The 18,349-nt window shown below is 44.3% G+C and overlaps 1 protein-coding gene across 3 annotated transcripts in view; it reads left to right on the top strand.

The window, feature by feature from the left end:
* The window catches only part of LRMDA (leucine rich melanocyte differentiation associated), a 1,047,313-nt gene that overhangs the window by 189,569 nt on the left and 839,395 nt on the right, over positions 1-18,349 (top strand). For all 3 annotated transcript variants that reach the window (XM_059169813.1, XM_059169814.1, XM_059169815.1), the window contains exon 3: positions 17,578-17,658. In XM_059169813.1, coding sequence (XP_059025796.1) covers positions 17,578-17,658 — 81 coding nt within the window. The remainder of the gene's footprint in view (positions 1-17,577; positions 17,659-18,349) is intronic.

The following is an 18,349-nucleotide window of genomic DNA, read 5'->3' as shown; positions in this document are numbered from 1 at the left end:
AATTATTGAACCTTTAAAGAAACTGGAGGTTTCACCAGAAAAACCCTTATCTTGGGTTTCTCTTGAGAAGTCTAGCAAGATGAGGCCTGTGCTCCTGAGTGTCACATGGGGACCAGAGGAAAGTGGTAACTCCCACCTCTGTAACCCCAGGGGCTCATTGTCTAGGTCACAAGGGCCTTCCCTTACCTACCCGGTGGGCTCTTGAGTTTGCAGTCAGTGCCTTAGTTAATGCAGGAAGTTAAGAAATAGAAATAGTTATATAAATAACAAAAAAAGAGGAGATAAAAATACCGTTTTGAGGGAAGTGATTGTGAAGCTGGAAAACTTAACAGAATCAACGGAAAAGTCCTAAATTAATGAGAGTTACAGGAAGTCGACAAAACAGAAAAATTCGTATAGCAAAAGAGAAGGAATACGAGATCTCTTTTAGAATTAGTAGCAGCAACAATGCCTACAGATTAATTTCGCAAGAAATACAGGGCTTCTGCGGAAACTATAAAACCTTACTGAAGAAGGTAAAAGACAAGACCAAGGGCAAAAATGGCCATGGTCCCAAATAGTTTAAATTTATCAAACTGAAAACCCGTCCCCGAAGGGCTGCCCTTTTTAGAGAAAGGAGAGCATTTGGGGGCTTGTTTTGCTATGGGTGCCTGAGGAATTGGGGCTACTCTGGGGTGTTTCCCAGGAAATGGGGTACTGGGGATAGAGGCTCTGATGATCCTTTGTGTTTTGGGTTAGCGGACTCAGTAGTTGGTAAATGGCAGGCTGGGTCTCCATTCTCTTTCAGGAGCTCTTTTCCTGCAGTTCGGATTATTCGGTTTTCTTAGAAACCAGCCTTAGGCCAGGGTAGACTGGAGTCCTGGGGTACTGTCCCTGAGTGTCTGAGAATGGGGTCTGGCCTCTCAGGTTGGATTATGGCCTTGTTTCCGCATTTCCCTGTTTCTCTCTATTTAATGCCTTTTGAGGAGTTGAGTCTGTCAGTTGCTGCGTGCTTTCTGTTTTCAAAGTCTTTCAGTTTCCTAGGGGATTTGAGTCTATCCATTCTTCCCGCAGGAACAGATTTCAAGGTTCTGGGCTTGGGAAAAAAAAAAAAAAGTGCCCAGTGGGCCTAATTTTTGTCCATAATGATGGCCACCACCAGCACCCACAAGGAAAGAGATGAAGAATGGGTCCCAAAGGGAACATTTCTGGTTCTGCAGTTAGAGGAATTGATGAAACAAGAGGCATTTGAGTTGAAGGATTAAAAGAGTTGGCCCTTCTTGACATTTAATAGGATGCCCCAAGCTGCTTTTTCTGATTAAAATATTTATGCAGACATTCCTGCCCCCTGTGTATTGTCAAGTTCATGGTCTACCCCCCACCCATTATTTCTCTTCAATGTTTGGTCTGCATTGCTCTTTTACTATCTGGGAAACCCATGGGTTGTGGTCGCACTGTTTATTCCTTTTTGAGTGGCATGTGGAAAGTCCTTTTGCCTGAGATTGCTGAAACTGGCCCATACCGCAACTATCTTAGAGAAATTCAAGGCTCATAGGACTGAAGATTTTGTACCTGAACCAAATACATTTTAAATGTAAGTATTTATATTGATCAATCCTTTGTAAAGTTCAATTCAGTGGGAGTTTCTTGGATCTGCCTATCTACCTAGCTACTTATGTGTCTACTTATTTCTAGGCTTAGGTTTCCTGGAGAGACTCTTAGATGGAGTTGAGCATAGCTTTGGGTTAAGACTTGGGTTCAAACCCTGGTGCTGTCACTTAGGAACGGTGTGGTCATGTGACCTTGAGCAAATGACCTCGCTACTCTTAAGACTCATGATCTACATCAAAGAGTTGTAAGAATCAAATAGGTAATCTAATAAAAAAAACCTCACAAAATGCTGGTGTATGTAAACTCTTAGTAAAATACTAGCTGTATTAGCATTAATTCTGTGGGCCGTCGGATTACAGGTGAATTTAATTGTCTTGTGTTCTTTTTTTTCATGGATTGTATTAAGCTTTGCTCTGATAAAAATGTGTATAGTTTTCAAAATGATAAGTATAATTTTTAAAACTGATAGTCTTTTTTTTTTTTAAAGCTGTTGCAGTGATAAATAATCCAGCGAGAGTCTTTAGCCCTCGTGGGTCTCTGCGTGATAACCCAGCAGCACAACCTTCATCATCTCTAACTGAGCAGTTCCAAGATTTACCCCCCCCCCCCCCGGGTCTACCCAGGGTCTGGAGAGCTCCCCACCTTCGAAGACCCAAATCTGCAAGGCTTTTCTGTTGTTTCACTTGTCGATTGGGGAACCCATAAAACATTCAGGCAATCTAAATGATAAACAGGAAACAGCCAGCCATTATCTATATGAGATAGAAATAACTATCTCACATCTATTGAGGGCTGATGCCACATTCCCGTTTTACTTGCGTTGACTCATTTACTGCTCACAGGTAGGAACTATTACACCCATTTTGCAGAGGAGAGATGTTCCGAGTTAAATCATCAAGGGTGAATGGGAGGAAGCTGGTAGAGGGGAGATTTGAACTCTGTGAAGCCGGCACAGTTAACTGGTGGGCCCCCGGTTTCTCTGTGTTCTGATGTCGGCGCCAAGACTGCACACCTTTGCTGGCAGCTGTTCTCCCTCCGCAGCCAGATTCTGTTCCGATGGGCCCCTGCCTGCGCCGGTAAACATTATGCAAAGTTGTCATGTTGCTGGAAGCCAGATACCATTTATGTGGGAGCCACTGATGGGAAATAAGTAGAAAAATGGAGAGAGAGGGAGAGGAGAGGAAGAAGGAGCAGAGGTGACTTACAGAATGCGAGGGTTTGGCTCAGGAGGTCCACCTCTCGAAGGCTACCGTCGTGGAAACCTTGTGTAACTGTACTAACAGCGCTGTGGTTTGCCCAGAGAGCTGAAGTGGGATCCTGAGCTACAGAGGTGCTTAGTCTCACGTGGAAAATGTTTCGAAGGAAAAATTGGAACTGCTGCATTCCTTAAGCCTTCAGAGTACATGGGTCTTTTTAAGTTTATTTTACACTGAGCAAGGCAGGGCCTGTCACACGCTGATTTCTCCCTCCCATCTGGGTCTCAGCTGTCTTCCTAATAGGCAGCTGCCCAGAGTGGAGTGTGGCATTGTTAGCCATCCGGGGTGACCAGCCTGTCAGCCCGGCTGGCAGGAGCCCTGGACGCTGGAGGTGCCTGACAGCAACCCCATTTGCATCCTGTGCAGAGAACACCCACATCCTTTTTCATTAAGAGGAAAGTTACCCTAAAACACCAGACATGCTGGCTACTGGAGACCCTCAAATAGCTTCTTTGGGATCCCATCCTTCACTATGACAGCCTCGGGAGCAGTAGCTTCCAAATTACTTTCTTTTTACAGTGTTTAAAACTCTTTTTCCAAGCAAGGTTTTTTCGGCTGAGCCCGAAGAGAGATAACAGATCATAGAGACGTTGTTCGGGTTAAAGAATGAAGGAGAAGCCTCCTCCTCTCTCCTGCTTTGTCTCGAGAATATCTCCATTCAATCGCCTGGTTCCGAGGAATACAGCTTGAGAACCACTGTTCATGGCAGAAGGCAGTTTTAATCTTGTAGGATTTCCCTTCCTTTCTTTTACTTGCACTTTAACTGAGTGGCTTCTATAGCTGACCTTCTCAAATGGCAAAGGGTTAAGAATATCATAAAAAATTAAGCCAAGCTCCTCTCAGGACAATTTGTAAACCCAGTGTCCCAAATGGCTTTGGGGAAGGGATGTGACATTGTATAATGACTTCTCCGAAAATTTGTTTACTTTTTTCTCCTTTCTCTATCTCTATTCTTCTCTCCTCTTCTTCCCCCTCCCCATTCCTGATTTGATGAAACTGTTCGTGATGTCCAGCTTATATTTTGCTGTTCACTTTTTTTTTTTTTTTTTGCTAAAGTGTTGTTGTACTTTAGCAATTTATAACTATGATCAATGTTGTGACCTTAGGGAAATTGCTTATATAATTATAGAAAGTTTACAGTCGTAAGACAAGGAATGGGGAAAATATATCACTGTAAAATATAAATATGTTTAAATTACATTTAGGATTTGGAATAGTTCCTTGCTTGTGTTTTACAGAGTAATCTGTGATTTAAATCAGGTTTAGTTGTGTTTTTTCCCCCCTAAATTGGGTATTATAAATCAAGAGTAGATGCTGGATATAGCACACAAGAGGATTTCTTATACATTTTAATGTTGCATAAGTAAGAAATACCAGTAGTTCAGCAGTAAAATTGCAAATGTAAGCAAAAGTGAAGATTTTTCCAAATTTAACTAGGTTGCATTTGTTTAGTAAACTCTAGCAATAATTTACTGTTTTATTACGTTTGCCTTTGAGATCTGGGCTGACTTTCTTGTTCCCTTCCTTAAGAAAGAAAAGGGAGGTACATTACTGTAATTGCTCAGAGCTAGGAAAAAAAAGCAAGAGTACCATTTTGCTTTCCCCACCTGTGACACATAAACTTAAAAAAGGAGAAGGAGGGAAGGTAGAACACTTATTAGGATTAAATATATTCATGGATGTATCAGTCACACAAACTGGGCACTTATTTTTGGTTGGGTCAGGCTTTCTATTTGTGCCATCTGTTGTGAGACTAAGTGTTTTTGTGCAAAAGGAATTAAAGTGTTAGGCCCCCTTTTGCATGTGTAAGCTGCTGGCAGGGGTGGGGACTGGTGAGTAAAGGAAGCCATGGAAGTCCGTTGGGAATGGGTGCATCTATGTTTGGAGATCTCGTGGGATCTCTGGAAGACAGGTCGGTTTCACTCAAGCTAGTTTCTGCTACACCACAGGGGTGAATTTCATTGTGTGACGAGGGGGTCACATGCTCCAGAATGGATGCTAACCTCAGGGAGAAGGTGGGCGGACGGCCGGACCTCTCAGTCAGCGATGAGGCTTGGTGTGTTGCGCTCCCGGTGGGAGGGATTGTCGCCTGCCACCCCTCCTCCTGCCGCACGCTTCAGATGGTTAACATGGACCCCAGCTTAGTTTAACTGTGGTTGGAGAGAAGTGAACTCTGGGATTGGGTTGGATGATGTTGATTAATAGGAGTGAGAGGGTGAGAGACTCCAGGGCCAAGCAGTAGGTCCATCTTGGTGGCATCTGATGTTGATTGGCTTTGTCCTGCGCGGCTGCGCTCGGAGAGCGGACATTAAGATTAAGTGATGCTGTCGTGTTGAGGAGCACGGCACTGCATCATTCTGGGAAGAGACAGCTGGGGTGGTTAATCCTTCATCACCAAGGGAGCACTGCCAGCGGAAAGATATACAGCCAAAGATAACCCTCCATAACTTGTGCTAAAGATCAGAAAACTTTGAATTCACATCCATCTGCTTAGTCTGGGGTGAAGATGAAAGATAGGCAGAATAGGAAATAAAAAACTCCTGAGGGATTAATCTTAGGCACGGTATGTAGCCCACAGAGTGAGCAGGCGGGAGAGAAACTTTTACATGGCGTTAAAAGGGAATTAAATGCATCCGGTTTCATAGCAGCTTCCTAAAGTAAAATTAAATGATACACATTCTCATCTTTCTGTTGGATTTCCATCATTTCACCCCAAAAGGCTATCTATCCCCCCATTATCCTCTGAATTTTTTTTAAAGGATGTGCCTTTAATTCTCTACCTATGGACAAAGCATGTGAGCAAGGAACATTGGAAATACCTAATGAGTAGGAAGAGAGAGATTTTGGTTTTCTCCTCTCCTTGTGTGATTTTTTAACAAGATAGTCACAAAGTCTGTGTGTCGTCTGTGTGTGTTTGTATCTGAGTGTGGATCTGCAGTGTTCTCGTTGTGAATATTTCTGAACAGCTGCAATGATTTTATATATCATGTGTAATCGAATTATGCATTGTTGTCATACCAAAGTGATGTGCAGGGGGAAAATAAATCAGGAAGGGAAATAAATTAGAGGCCCCTCGCACATCTGCAGCTTCTCTGTTAGCACAGTGGTCAGGCTGGGGAATGTCTGGTGCAAGGTGAGAATGTTAGGGACCTACACGTTCTGTCCTCAAGTGACTTCCTGTGTTCAGTTTAAAGGGAAGTTTTGTTTTCTTTGAAACCGTTTGGGGGTATTTTTGTCTTTTCCCCTGCCAGTTTGGTATTTGAGAGTCTGAGTGAGAGTCTCACTTTGGGGCCTAGGCCATTTGTGCTGATGGGCAGAGGCAACCTGTTCTTCCTCTGCCAGACTTAGCCTCACTTGGGCCCTACAGGGCTGCAGCCGTTTGAAGGGAGGGAATAGGGAAGATGTGAGACAACGGAACACAAGCATTCAGTTAAATGAGGAAATGGAAGTCAAAATGAACCATCTGTGGAGAGAGACCAGAGTTGAAGTTCCTGCTAGGCATTGTGAACTTGGACAAGCCTCTTTCTCTCTCTGAGTGTGGTACAAATGTAAAACTTGAGCTCAAGATAGAGGTGAATTGTCTTAGGAAGGAGAAAGGGTCAGGGTACTGCTGGGAGATTAAAGGAAGAAGTTTTTCCCTATATTTTTGGGTTGGATGATATCAGTCTTTTTCTGATATCCTGGGGGAGGCGTCTTAGAGAAGATGACTATTCATATGGTAAATTTTACATCTCGGATGGCCTAGGATGGTCTTGAACATACAGATGATGTACTAATATGGGCATATGCCAATATATCCCATAGATGTATGTATATGATTAAAGTTTATTTCAAAGTTTTTACAAGTTTATTTAAAAGTTAATTTTACAGTTTAAAATTTTGGTTTTTATTTTCAGTAGACGATTTATTAAATGGCGAAGTGTGACTTAATTTCCTCTGTAAGGCTTAAATAAATCTTCAGAAAAGATACCTACCTCTTGTCAGACCATGAGGTTTCATTTCGGATCCAGAAAAAAGTGGTGGCGACTTGGGGAGAAAGTGGATTGTATTCATAATTTCCGACGTGCCAAGCTTGGGGTGGAGGGTGGTGGTCGTTCACCCAGGAGGAGCTGATCCAAATGTCTCTCTTCTTGAAAGACCATCACATTGGGTTCACTTGCCCGAGAAGGTGGTAAGGAAACTTGGCATTCTTAACAGATTCATTAAGGGGAAAAGAAGAGGGGGGCGATTCTGAAAGTGTGCCACCATGTGGAGGGCGGCAGGGCAAGATGTGCAAAGAAGTATAAGACTCAGACGTTATGTGGTTACCTTCATCGGTTTGAATCTTAGTCTCGAATCCTCTATTTGCTGAATCTAGACCTTTCCCTGCCAGATCCATCCTGAGTGTCCTCTGACTCGAATCACCACCGATCCAAATGGCCAGAAGACCAGGTAGGGGGGATGGTTGATACTCTCCAAGCTTGGAGTAAAATGGAATATGTGGGAGATGTGATATAAGGGCCTCCATTTAGGGCAGTGATTGCTTTTCAGGGGATTTTATACTTGGGAACAAATCACTGGGCCAGTGAATGTCAGTGACTGCTGGGTGGTATATATATTTTTTCTCTTTGGATGCCCAGATACCAAGTTTTTGCTGTTCCTGGTAAATGTAGGTTTTCTGTTGTCTGGTCTTTTGAGAGATTTGACTGGTTTCAAGGACAATGGAAACCTCCATGTTACTCCCTGAGCATCTGATGAGATTATAGCCAAATGTCTCTCAGCTCCTGCCTTATTTCCCATTATAGTAAATCAATGTGTGGAGGCTGACATAGGCGTACCTTGTGTCATGCAAATGTTGCAGGGGAGGAGTGATAAAGGAAACATGGCGCTAAACCCAGAATCAGCAGACCTGGGTTTGGTTTTGACTTTGGTCTTTGCTTCCCTGGATTCCCAGTCTTGGTGTTAGCTATCGCTGTGTTACCTCCAAACCTAGAGACTTGAAACAACCATTTTATTATGTGCTCATGGAATCCATGCATTAGGAATTGAGACAGGGCAGAGTGGAAGGGGTTGTCTTCTGTCCACAAGCTTGGAGCTTCCATTGGAAAGAGTTAAAAGCTGGGGGTGAGCTGGTGCTGGGGCTGGAGTCATCTACCTGAAAGCTCATCCAGACACGCATCTGGCATCTAGGTTGGGATGACTTGGCGACTGGAACTGCTGAATGGAGCCTTGTACATGTCATCTTCACATGGCTAAGTTCCTTGTGTTGTGGCTGCTTCAGGGGTATTTATGGGATTTTTTTTTTTTTTTTTTTTTTTGCATGGCAGCTCAGGACTCCAAGCATTAGTGTTCTGGTGCGGAGGCAGAAGCTATGCCCCACAGTCGGACTTCCATGTACTCTCTCTCTGAAAGCAACACAGGTCTGCCCAGAGGCCAGGGGCCTTTGTCTGCCACGTGATGAGGAAACAACAATGTCCCATTCCAGAAGAGCATACTGGGTGGGAGAGATCTTTGGAACATCTGCCACACTCAGGTTCCTTTTCTAAGAATGACTATTGCTGGGTTAGGGCAAGAATTAATTGGCGAGACCTCTTTCAATATTAAAATTATGTCCTCCGTTAAAATAAAAACCCAATTGCCTTTAAAAAAATGATAACTTTCGAAGTGATGATAGGCTCTGAGATTCTACTTGAGGATATCTTTATCTAGGTAGGTACCCTGTTACTATCTAAAATAATCTGTTAGGCAATGGGAAGGACACTGATAGGAGGGATGCGGGTTCTGTTTTTTTCCCTCCTAAGTTATTTCAACTGAATTTTACACTCCAGTGATTCTTTTTGTTTTTTCCAGCTTTATTTCTCTCGTGGCTTATGGGTAGTTAGGTGGTAGGCTCCTATCTCACCAGTATCGCCATGAATGTTGACTTGGAGATGAGTTAAATGTTTGACCTGTAGGCTTTAAGACTGGAATGGAAGTTGGGGATCTGGGAGATGACTGGGTTTTGAAGTACGACTCATGAACACTTGTGGCTTATCCTCTTATGCTGACACAAGGATTAGGTTGGAATAGACGGTGAACTTCTGGAGAAAGCTTTTTCCTTGCTGGGAGATTAGATGATCACCTCTGGCACTGGTGCAGATCTGACCCTGGACATGAGGTCTAAAGGGGGGTGGCCGTGGGGTAGCTGTCCCTAGAAAGGCATCACAATTAAGGAGGGAAGAGGTTAATACACTGACTAATGTTTCAGTTTACAGACACTGGCCCCTCTCTTTGTTCTGTTTTATCATACACATTCATCACGTTCAACCTGGCAACCCAACCAAATAGCTATTTAAGTTGTAAAAATGAATCATAGCACAATTTCATGAACTGTGTGATATAACTGAATCTAATCACATTATACAGCAGGGCCTTTGCAAGCCTGGTGTCCCTGGTTCTGAGCTTCCTCAGAATAAGTAAGTAAATAAATAGACTTCATTATATATAATAATAGCAAGGTGGTTAGGCCAGTTGGGTTGTGGGGCCAGGCAAGGAAGCATCCAGATGTTTGACACTGGACCATGGTATCCTTTTAATCTAGCTCACCCTTGAAAGGCCCACAAAAAGGCCTTGTCACCTATCGTCTGCCTTCTGCATGTGGCCAATCAGTTTCCCAGTTTATTAAAGAAATGGCAGGGGAGATCCTAGGATCAGGATGTAAACCCCATAAATGAGGACTACAAGGAAGGGCACTACTCCAGCTCATGTCCACAGAATTTCAGGGCACTCTTGCTTGGTACCGACTGGAAAGATGGATAAACATACAGTCTCTACCCCCAGGACCACTCTCAACAATGGGGCCTACTCATACGTCAAACATCTTTCTAGGTGCTTTTTATGTGTTTTTTTTATTTGACTGTAAAAGATAAAGCTTGAGCTGTAGTATCATCTCTGTTGTTATAGATGAGGAAATGGGAGCTTACAGAGGTCAAGTCACTCAAGGTCACCCAGCCAGTAAATGTCAGGGTGGAGACTGGAACCCCCTTCCGGGCGGTGGAAGAGCCCAGAGAGGAGGGTGGGTTGGGGTGGGGGGGCGGCAGGCCTCAGGAGCAGGGAGCAGCCTGGTGGTCGAGGTGCCCACGTGTGCCATCCAAAGTTACACTTGATTCCCTGTGTGCTTAGGACCCCACGTGCTGGCGGGCTGACCAGAGCGGAGCCCAAGAGCCCTGCCCTTGGCCAGCGTTGGGGGGTAAGAAAGGCGTGGGCTGAGCCTGAGCTGGGGAAGTCTTGCTGGGGAGAATCTGCTCCCTGTAAGAGCGCCTCTGCCCCCACATCGCCTTCCTCCCCAGTAGACAGATACCGACAGGGAGCTGTGCGCCTTCTCTCTCCTTTCTTCCCTGCCTCCCCGCTTCCTCATTCATCACTTGCCCTTTTTCTTTGTCTCCCTCTTTGTCTCCTTTTCATTCTTTTCCTTGGCTCCCCCTTTCATTTTTCTTCCCCTTCTTTTGCTGCCCTGGTGTTTCCTTTCCTCTCTTCCGGAAGACTTGGCAGTCCCCCACCCCCGTTCCTTCTTCACCTCCTCCCCCGCCGCCGCCGCTGCTTCCCTTTCCTATGGAATATATAAATAAGTATATATATATATATATATATGTTTTTTTTTTTCCCCCTCTCTGTTTTTCTCTTGGTTGTGTCAGCATATTTTAGACTGCTGGGCTTTGCATGTTTTGCAGCTGGTTTTGATGCAGTTGTCAGATGGTGATGGATGACTATCATCATTTAAAATGTAAGAGAAAATGCCTTGGCACAGAGAGACAAGATCCACCGCCGTCTGCCAGCCTGGATCGGCATGGCCACCATTTTCCTCGCCCCTCTCCCGCCTCCCGCCCTGCTCCCACTGCCCTTGCCAGAATCTGCAAAAGTCATCGTGAGCCGTGCAGCACCGGGCTCTCTCCTCCTATAATATCACTTCGGTAGTTGTCAGATCATATGAAACGTCAAAATTCATGTGGCCTCTGTGAAGAGATATATTTAGTCCAGCTGCCGCGTACCTACACGTTCCCCCTGACACTGACATATTAGTTAGGCTGTCTTTTGCAATCTGATATCTTTAAATTTGCCACCTTGTTAAGTTTTGATTAATGTGATTCCATTTCACTAAAGTAATTGGCTTGGCCTGTTGTAAAAAATAATCAGCCCCCTCTACGGAACAAATGCTAGAACATGCTAATGAGGGAGTGAGTTCGTTACAATGATGGCGTGGACTGACAGTTATTAATGATTGTTATGATAAACAGACGAGTGTGAATTGGGATGAGTTGGGCAAAAGTGACAGTTTAAAAATAACGTATATTGGAAAGTACTAACGAAGTAATATACTGTTAGGAAAACAATCATGCAAGTTGTCAAGGAAAGAAGTGTAATTATACAGCCACATGGGCTGCTTGGGAGGACAGGGACCTGCCTGATAATGGACACATTTTTTGTTGGCAAGAGGGAAATATGTTATGGCAGAAAGAGGTGCAGATTGATAAATTAATTGGTCCTTCTCACAGCTCTGAGAGCAAACTTGGCCGGCAGTCATCACACGGATTAGGGAGATGACGTTTGCCCAATTCCTCTTTGCCCCAGAATCTCCCCAGTCCTCCTTGCCAGGCTCTTCCGAGGCATCTCTTGTCGACTCTTCTCACCCAACTTCACGAGCTGCAACAAGTCGTAGAAACGTGTCCCGAGGCTGGCTGCACCAAGTGCAACTCGGAGCTGGAACGCTGGCAGCCATGTTCATTTTTTTTTTTTTTTCCCTTTTTCTTCCTTTCTTTTTTGTAAGACCCTGAAGACGTAAATGCTCTATTGTTGCTAAAGTCTTTGGCTGTGATGGATGCAGTTATGGGTGGTTTCCAGCTCTGTGTAGGAGACTATGAGGGCTCACACAGGCTGGGGACTGGGTACAAGGGATGTGCCAATTCGTGCTTCCAATGCCAGCAAGTCGCTGTTGGCTCTTTGCATAATTAGGCAAGACAGAAGTGGTGTGTGTGTGTGCGTGTGTGTGTGTGTGTATGTATGTGTGTGTGAGTGTGAGTGACAGAGGGAAGGAGAGGGAGGGAAGGAAAGACTTGTCGGAAAAAGAGACTGAAATGACTGGGAAGTGTCAGGAGGAGGGGAGGTGTGGTCTTGAAGGGTTGACTGAGTCTGATGGTTCATAGCCATCCTACTGATGTTTGCTGACTTGATGGAGAAGGGAGGCAGGTAAGAGGAGGTGAAGGAGGGGGAGACAAGAATATTTTGTGATGCCCGTATAGGCTCGGGTTCTGGATTTCTGTCTTGGCCTAGACTCTTGATTGCATATAACCCGTAACCAATTTAAAGTCACGTAGCGTACATGGAAGATTTATAAAGATGCTGAATTATTTTGTGGAACCCAAGATCAAAGATGTAGCTGGGCCTCACAGCACGTGGGAATCAGACTTGAAGGGGGACCAAGATATCTAGTCTAAGTCTCTCTTGACCTATTTCTCTTTCTCTGACCCTCTAATCCTGCCCCTTTGTGCCGCCATTCATCTCTCCCCCCACCAAGCTATGAGAGCCAGGAAACTGAAGGTAAGTCATGGCCTCAGAGATTTTGTTTGTCTGAAGATAGGGCATCTATCCAAATGTTAGACTTCTTAGAAAGGGAGCTTAACTTCCTTCTGGGTGGCCCAGCTCCTATGGTTTGGGAATATAGCAAGGAACCTGCTGATGTTGACTGTGATACTTTGTTTCTCACATAACTGTTCTATCAGGAGGGTGTTCTCCTTACTCAACGGATGAGGGACAAGAAGCCAAGCATTCGTGAACTTGCCTGTCCATTACCGAAAGGGGCAGAGCTGGAGTTTTAATCAGGGCTCTCTTCAAGTCCCCGAAACTTGATGCTTCCCGCTTTATTGTATCTTCTCTTGCCGGGATGCTGTGCATTTCCCTGTAACTTAGGTTGGTACATGGAGCAGTTATTTGCCTGAGATTCAAGGAAAAGAAAACTCAAGAAAAAGAGTCCAGGCTGCATTGTATTTGGTCCAAGTAGAGACTACAGGAAGTTTATTAGCTGCATGGAGATTTTCTGCAGCACATGTGTAAATATGGGACCACGTGGATCTCTTGGGGTCTACTTGGGGTGTACTTGGGGTCTACTTGGTCTCCTTGGGGATGTGAGCAGAAAGACAAGTCTCATGATCTGGCCATCAAACCTAACGAAGAAGACTCTGGAGCCTCCTGGTGCAAAATGTCCAGAGTAATCCTGAAATCAAAGGGAGCTGCCAATTGTCTCACAGCAAATCTGACTAGAAAGAAGGTGGTTTCATTTTTGCGTGTGTGTGAGAGACTGTATTTGCTCTAGGAAAGGAGCAGGTGACTAAGATTCATTTAGTGCTGACCATGTGTTACGGGTGATGCTAGCTACTCCCTGACACTGTGTCTCATCTTGGGGCTGGATGTGGCGCCATTTTATAGATGAAGAACAGAAGTTCTGGGCTGTTGAAAGCTCACCTTCTAGTGAGCTGGACTGTAGAATGATAGTTGGTTTCCTTAGAAAGAAGGCTTTGGTCCTATCTAACCCAACTGTTTTTTTATGCCCCCCCCCCCATTACTGACTTTCCCTCATTTTCATTATGAGACTGGGAGACAGCAGAGTGGAACAGTTTAGCCTCTGGGATTAGGAGTTGGGGCCTGCGTACTAATCTTGACTGTGACTTTGGGAACAGGTCATAGTGCCTCTTTCCCCCCCCACCTCCCCCATCCTAAGAGCATGGAAGATACTGTCACTTTTGAAGGCAAAGGAGAAAACAGATTTGGATTCGTCTTTTAACTCCTTAAAAGAAAGGGAAGGAGGATCCTCTCCTGACTGAAAGACTCAGGTTTCCTGTGGGTGTGAGGACTACCATCTTCCTGACCCTCAGATGAACCTTCTTCCTGCAGTCCTATGACTAAACAAAGGTCACCCCAGAGGTGAGAATTCGGTCAGAGGATGAGCCCCCATGGTGGGCAGACAGGGTCAGAGAAAACTCTCATCAGCATTATAGATGGTTGTCCCAGCATCAAAGGGCAGCTCTCTCCCCTCAGGACAGGGCAGCTTCTTTGTGTCTTTTTTACACTGTTGTGAAAGAGAAAAAAGTAGCCACTTATTTCTGAAAGTTCTCTGCTATTTTCTACCTCATCTTCTCCATTTTTTCTTTCTGGACATAATCATTCCTCATCCCTAGAAAGCCCTGGGTCTTCCTCCTCCCTTTCCAGGTGGATATTTTCACAGTGGAGTTTTCTGTGCTCTATGTGCCACTGACTCAAATGTTGCTCAATGGCGGAGGATAGGACATATACCTGTAAGGTCAAGCAAGCTCCTAAACCTGGGCTCATGGACAGATCTGCCTGCCAGCTCGAGTCTCCATAGAAAATCTGTACTAAGGGATCATGAGTGAGGTTAGCGCTCATCTGTAAAGACCAGGTAGACTGTTGTGAGCCCGTGGGTTCTTCCCCTCCGATTTTTCTCCCATTTCAGTCTTAGTAGGATGACTTAGAAGTTTGTCTGCAGAAAGTCTTGGGGCCTCTCACGGCAAGGTCATTTCATGTATGCCTATTTTTTTGGACATTCAGGGAAAAATATGAGCTCCTGTTAGGATCTGTGAGGAGTGGGAACGATGTTGGTTTAGACACGGATAGAAGGAGATTTTAAAGCTGCACTAGGGGAGGGATCACAGTAACCTTTGTTCTTCCCTGTTGTCCTTGAGTTGAGAACCACGTTGCTGCTAACAGCACCTCCTGGTGGCCCCAAGCGAAGGCATAGGACCCAGCAAATCTTACTTCACCTTCTGTGGGAAGGGTCTTTGGTTGGCCCCTGTGAGTGAAAAATTTGAGCTGTATGATGGCGGACTTTTTCCATCACATAGGGTTTTGATGAAAGTTATGGTATGTGCCCCCAAAGCACTAAAGGGTGTTGACACACTTGACCCTTCCCCACCTCCATCACACAACATTGCTATGAAAATGCAATCAATCCAGTTTCTGACATCTTCCCCCCATTCTCAAGAGCACCTACTGTATCAACATGACATTTTTTAATCTTGGCTTGTTTTCCAGGCCATGAATTTAATTTCTCAATGCTCCACTGTTCAGCTTTTATGTTCTCACAGTGGTTCCCGCCATCTTGTTTAGTCACATCCTCTTTCCCGGGCATCCTAAAACCAAATAGTTTTTAAAAATTCATTGCAGCCATGGTCATTCAGCCTTGTGCTAATAGTCACCAAGTTCTGACAAAGCGAGTCCGACATCCCTCGGTAAGTAAAATCCGAACCTCCTGATGTTGTGTAACAGTAAGCAGATTGGCACGTCTTTGGATTAGCGGAGGCACTGAAGCAAAATGCTCAATCCTTAGTGACCTTTGGCGAATGGATGGGGATGTGTAGCCATCATAGGTTATCTTTATGTTCATTGTGTAGACACTCAACCTCTGCCAGGCCAAGACAGAAGCTGTCAGAGCAGATAAACTTAGTTAGGAACTGGCTGTTTTCCTTACTACATCACAGTGCCCTGCAGAACTATTTTGTCTGATAACCTGCTTCTTCTTTAAACTTGTCCGCGAGTCGTTCTGTGAAGCATTAAGCCTTTCCTCTTGGGTTTTGAGCTGCTTATACTTTGTTTTAATCTTCGGGCCTAGGACTTTCTTTCTCAGAGAACGTGCAGTCAGCTCTTTTGCAAACTGTTCTGGTGCGTTCCTTTTAGGGAATCCGTGGGAGATGCTCTATCTGGGTCTTACAGGAACGCATTGTAGGGGCATGGATCTGCGCATAGGAGCAGAGGTGTGTTTCTTATATTGGTTCAGGAGGCATAGTCTGGAGATGGGGTCCCCTTTGATGGCTTCTCTCTGAGTCCGTTAATGCCTCTCTTGAGTTTACGCATATTACATACGTTGATTTGGAATTTCAGAACCACTTGGAGGAAAAATTTGGGTAAACCATTCTAAACATTTGGAGTAAAACCTCTTCTGCTAGCATGGTGGTGTCTCAAGGCCAGGGATGTTGGATCTGAAGACTGGCTTTGTGACTCTGGGCAAAGTGCTTCACTTCTCTGAGCTCAAATTTGCTCCCTTTTAAAATAAGGTGGGTCACGGGTCATGCAATTTCTAAGACCTGTTCCAGCTTCAATGGAGTCCAGACTCTCTTAGCCAAGAATAGGACTGAAGCAGAGCATGTTTTAGGGGAAGTGGATGAACCGTTGGGCTTTTCTTCTTTCATTTCTATTCCAGGTGAAGATAAAAGACTTTGCTCTCTACTGAGCTGACATGAATTCAGAATTCATTAGTTTTCAGACTTTCTTTTAAGCTTCAGACAGGATCGTGAAGGGAAAAGCCTGCCCTCTATTCCTTTGCCTTATTAGTTCTGCTCATATAATGTGCGGCAGAAACTGCTAATTGTCACTTGAGGGTGATGGGTGAGAGTCTGCTCTCTTGAGGGAGAAGTCAAATTTCGTCGCTCCCGTCTCCCTCTTGCCTAGCTAAAGAGCTCATCAGGTCTTACAGAAGAGGAATCTAAATTAAATCTAAATTAAAATTAATTAAATTTGCCCCTTCGCTAAAGAAAAAGTGGAGAGTATGGGAGAATTGGAAGGTGACAGTGTAAAAACCCAGTTGTGTACAAGATAAATGATAAAAACAGCATTGCGGACGCACTCGTAGAGTGTGCATGGGTTCCGCTTACGTGTGTTGACACTGGGAGAGACTCAGACCAGCACGGGCTCATATGCTTTACCCCCGGCTGTTTAGACATAATTTCATCTTACTACAAACTCATTGTTAATCTTTTAAGGCCTAGTTTTATTTAGTTTTTGTTCATAGCTTCAAGTGTCTTATGCTTCTGTGTGAGAATGTACTCCTTGCAACTGGAGCCCAATATCTACGTTTGGGCATCTGCTTCACAGAACATCAAGCTTAAAATGTAAACACTGTTGTAAGAAAAATGCCATTAGCATTCCGTTCTGAATTTTTGGTGTCCGCTGAATACACCCTTTTGTCCACAGTGCTCTGACCCAGTCTCCTCTGTGTCTGCTAAGCAGCATGTAGTTCTCCAGGATTTGCTTAGTGAAGTCCCAGGGGGTGGTTTTCGTAGGGACCTCTGCTTCCTAAGACTGCAAGTCACACCAGCAGTCAGTGACCGCCCTTTGGGATAAGGCATTGTCTGAACGTGTCCTCTTTCTTTGGTTAAGGGACACAGCTAAGGCCAAGCTGGGAAGCAGGTCTTGGGTTGAAAAGATTACCCTCTTAGCTATGCAGCAATTGTAATTCAGGATCAGATTGTTTTAGCAGGAGATGGCAGGAGGGTTTAGTTCTTGGCTCTTTTGCTTATTAGCTCTATGACTGTAGGTAGATTTTCAGCCTCTAGAGCCTTACTCTACCCTGGAGATAACACATCTTTCTGGGGTTGTCCTGGCAGTTCCTGAGATCGTGCTAGTCATTCTAGTCAGTTCATGGCAGTTGAACTGGAACCACCAACAGTTCTTACTTGGTAGTATGCTACAATTCGCTAAGAGAGTTTTACTCATGGACCTTTAAGACCAACGGGCAGACGAACAGAGGCAACCAGATTTAGCATTCGGCTCTGTAACTGGTACATTCTGAATCATCTGCATTTTCCTTAATACCTGGACTCTTTCATTGTTTGGCTTTTGTCCCTTTCCCTTCCCTCCCCTTCCTTTCTTCCTCTTTCTTCTTTCATTGAAAGATTTACTGACATGCTAGTAACTACTTGTCTTGGAATAGGTTGAGCACAGGAGGTAAAGCCAGACCTTGTGCAGGCCGCAGATGTGAACACCAGCGTCTTGGAAGAGAAAGTTTGACAAAGTGAGTAATCTGACAATGGCTTTATAAGAGCTTTCAGAAAAAATAGTGGGAATTTCATATATTTGAAGCAATTAAAACCAGAATGAAAAAGCATGTGTTTGAGAAGACAGGAGAGGGAAATGAAAGGAAATCCTTAACAGCTCAGGAATTTGAAGTCACAATGACACTATTTTTAGTCATGTGACACTTATCCTGTTTTAGAAATGAAACAGTAAAATTAACTTTGCTCTAGTTTTCTTGGGCTTCTTTTGAATTACTGCATGAAAGTAACAAATATTTCTGGCAAGCAGACCGGATTTCCAGAAACTTCTCCTCAGAGAGGCCGTAAGAACTCTCTGAAAAGTTACATGTTTTTGCTCTCCTAAAAAACATTAAAAATGTTAGAAGTTGGCTAGCACCAATTTTAACTTTGAAACCTGGGCACTTCAACCGGTACATGTAACTGCTAAATGGTTTTTGTTTGTTTGTTTGTTTTATGGTTGTCAAAACCAGCAAAGCTAACTTTGTACATTTCCTACTATAACTGAAAGCACTTTGACAGTCTGAAATCAGGTATTTCAATATGGAGAGCAAACAGCCTATTCATTTTATCACCAAACTTTTCTAAGCAGTTTGACGTTTCTGAAATACATATCACTTCCAAATAGGGAAGCACGAAGTTGATAAAGGTTGTGAGGGGGCCAGTTCTTGG

The sequence above is a fragment of the Mustela lutreola genome, chromosome 4, assembly GCF_030435805.1.
Source record: "Mustela lutreola isolate mMusLut2 chromosome 4, mMusLut2.pri, whole genome shotgun sequence".
NCBI classification, from domain to species: Eukaryota; Metazoa; Chordata; class Mammalia; order Carnivora; family Mustelidae; genus Mustela; species Mustela lutreola.
The sequence above is the reverse complement of the archived record's forward strand: the minus strand, read 5'-3'. Positions and strand labels throughout refer to the sequence as shown.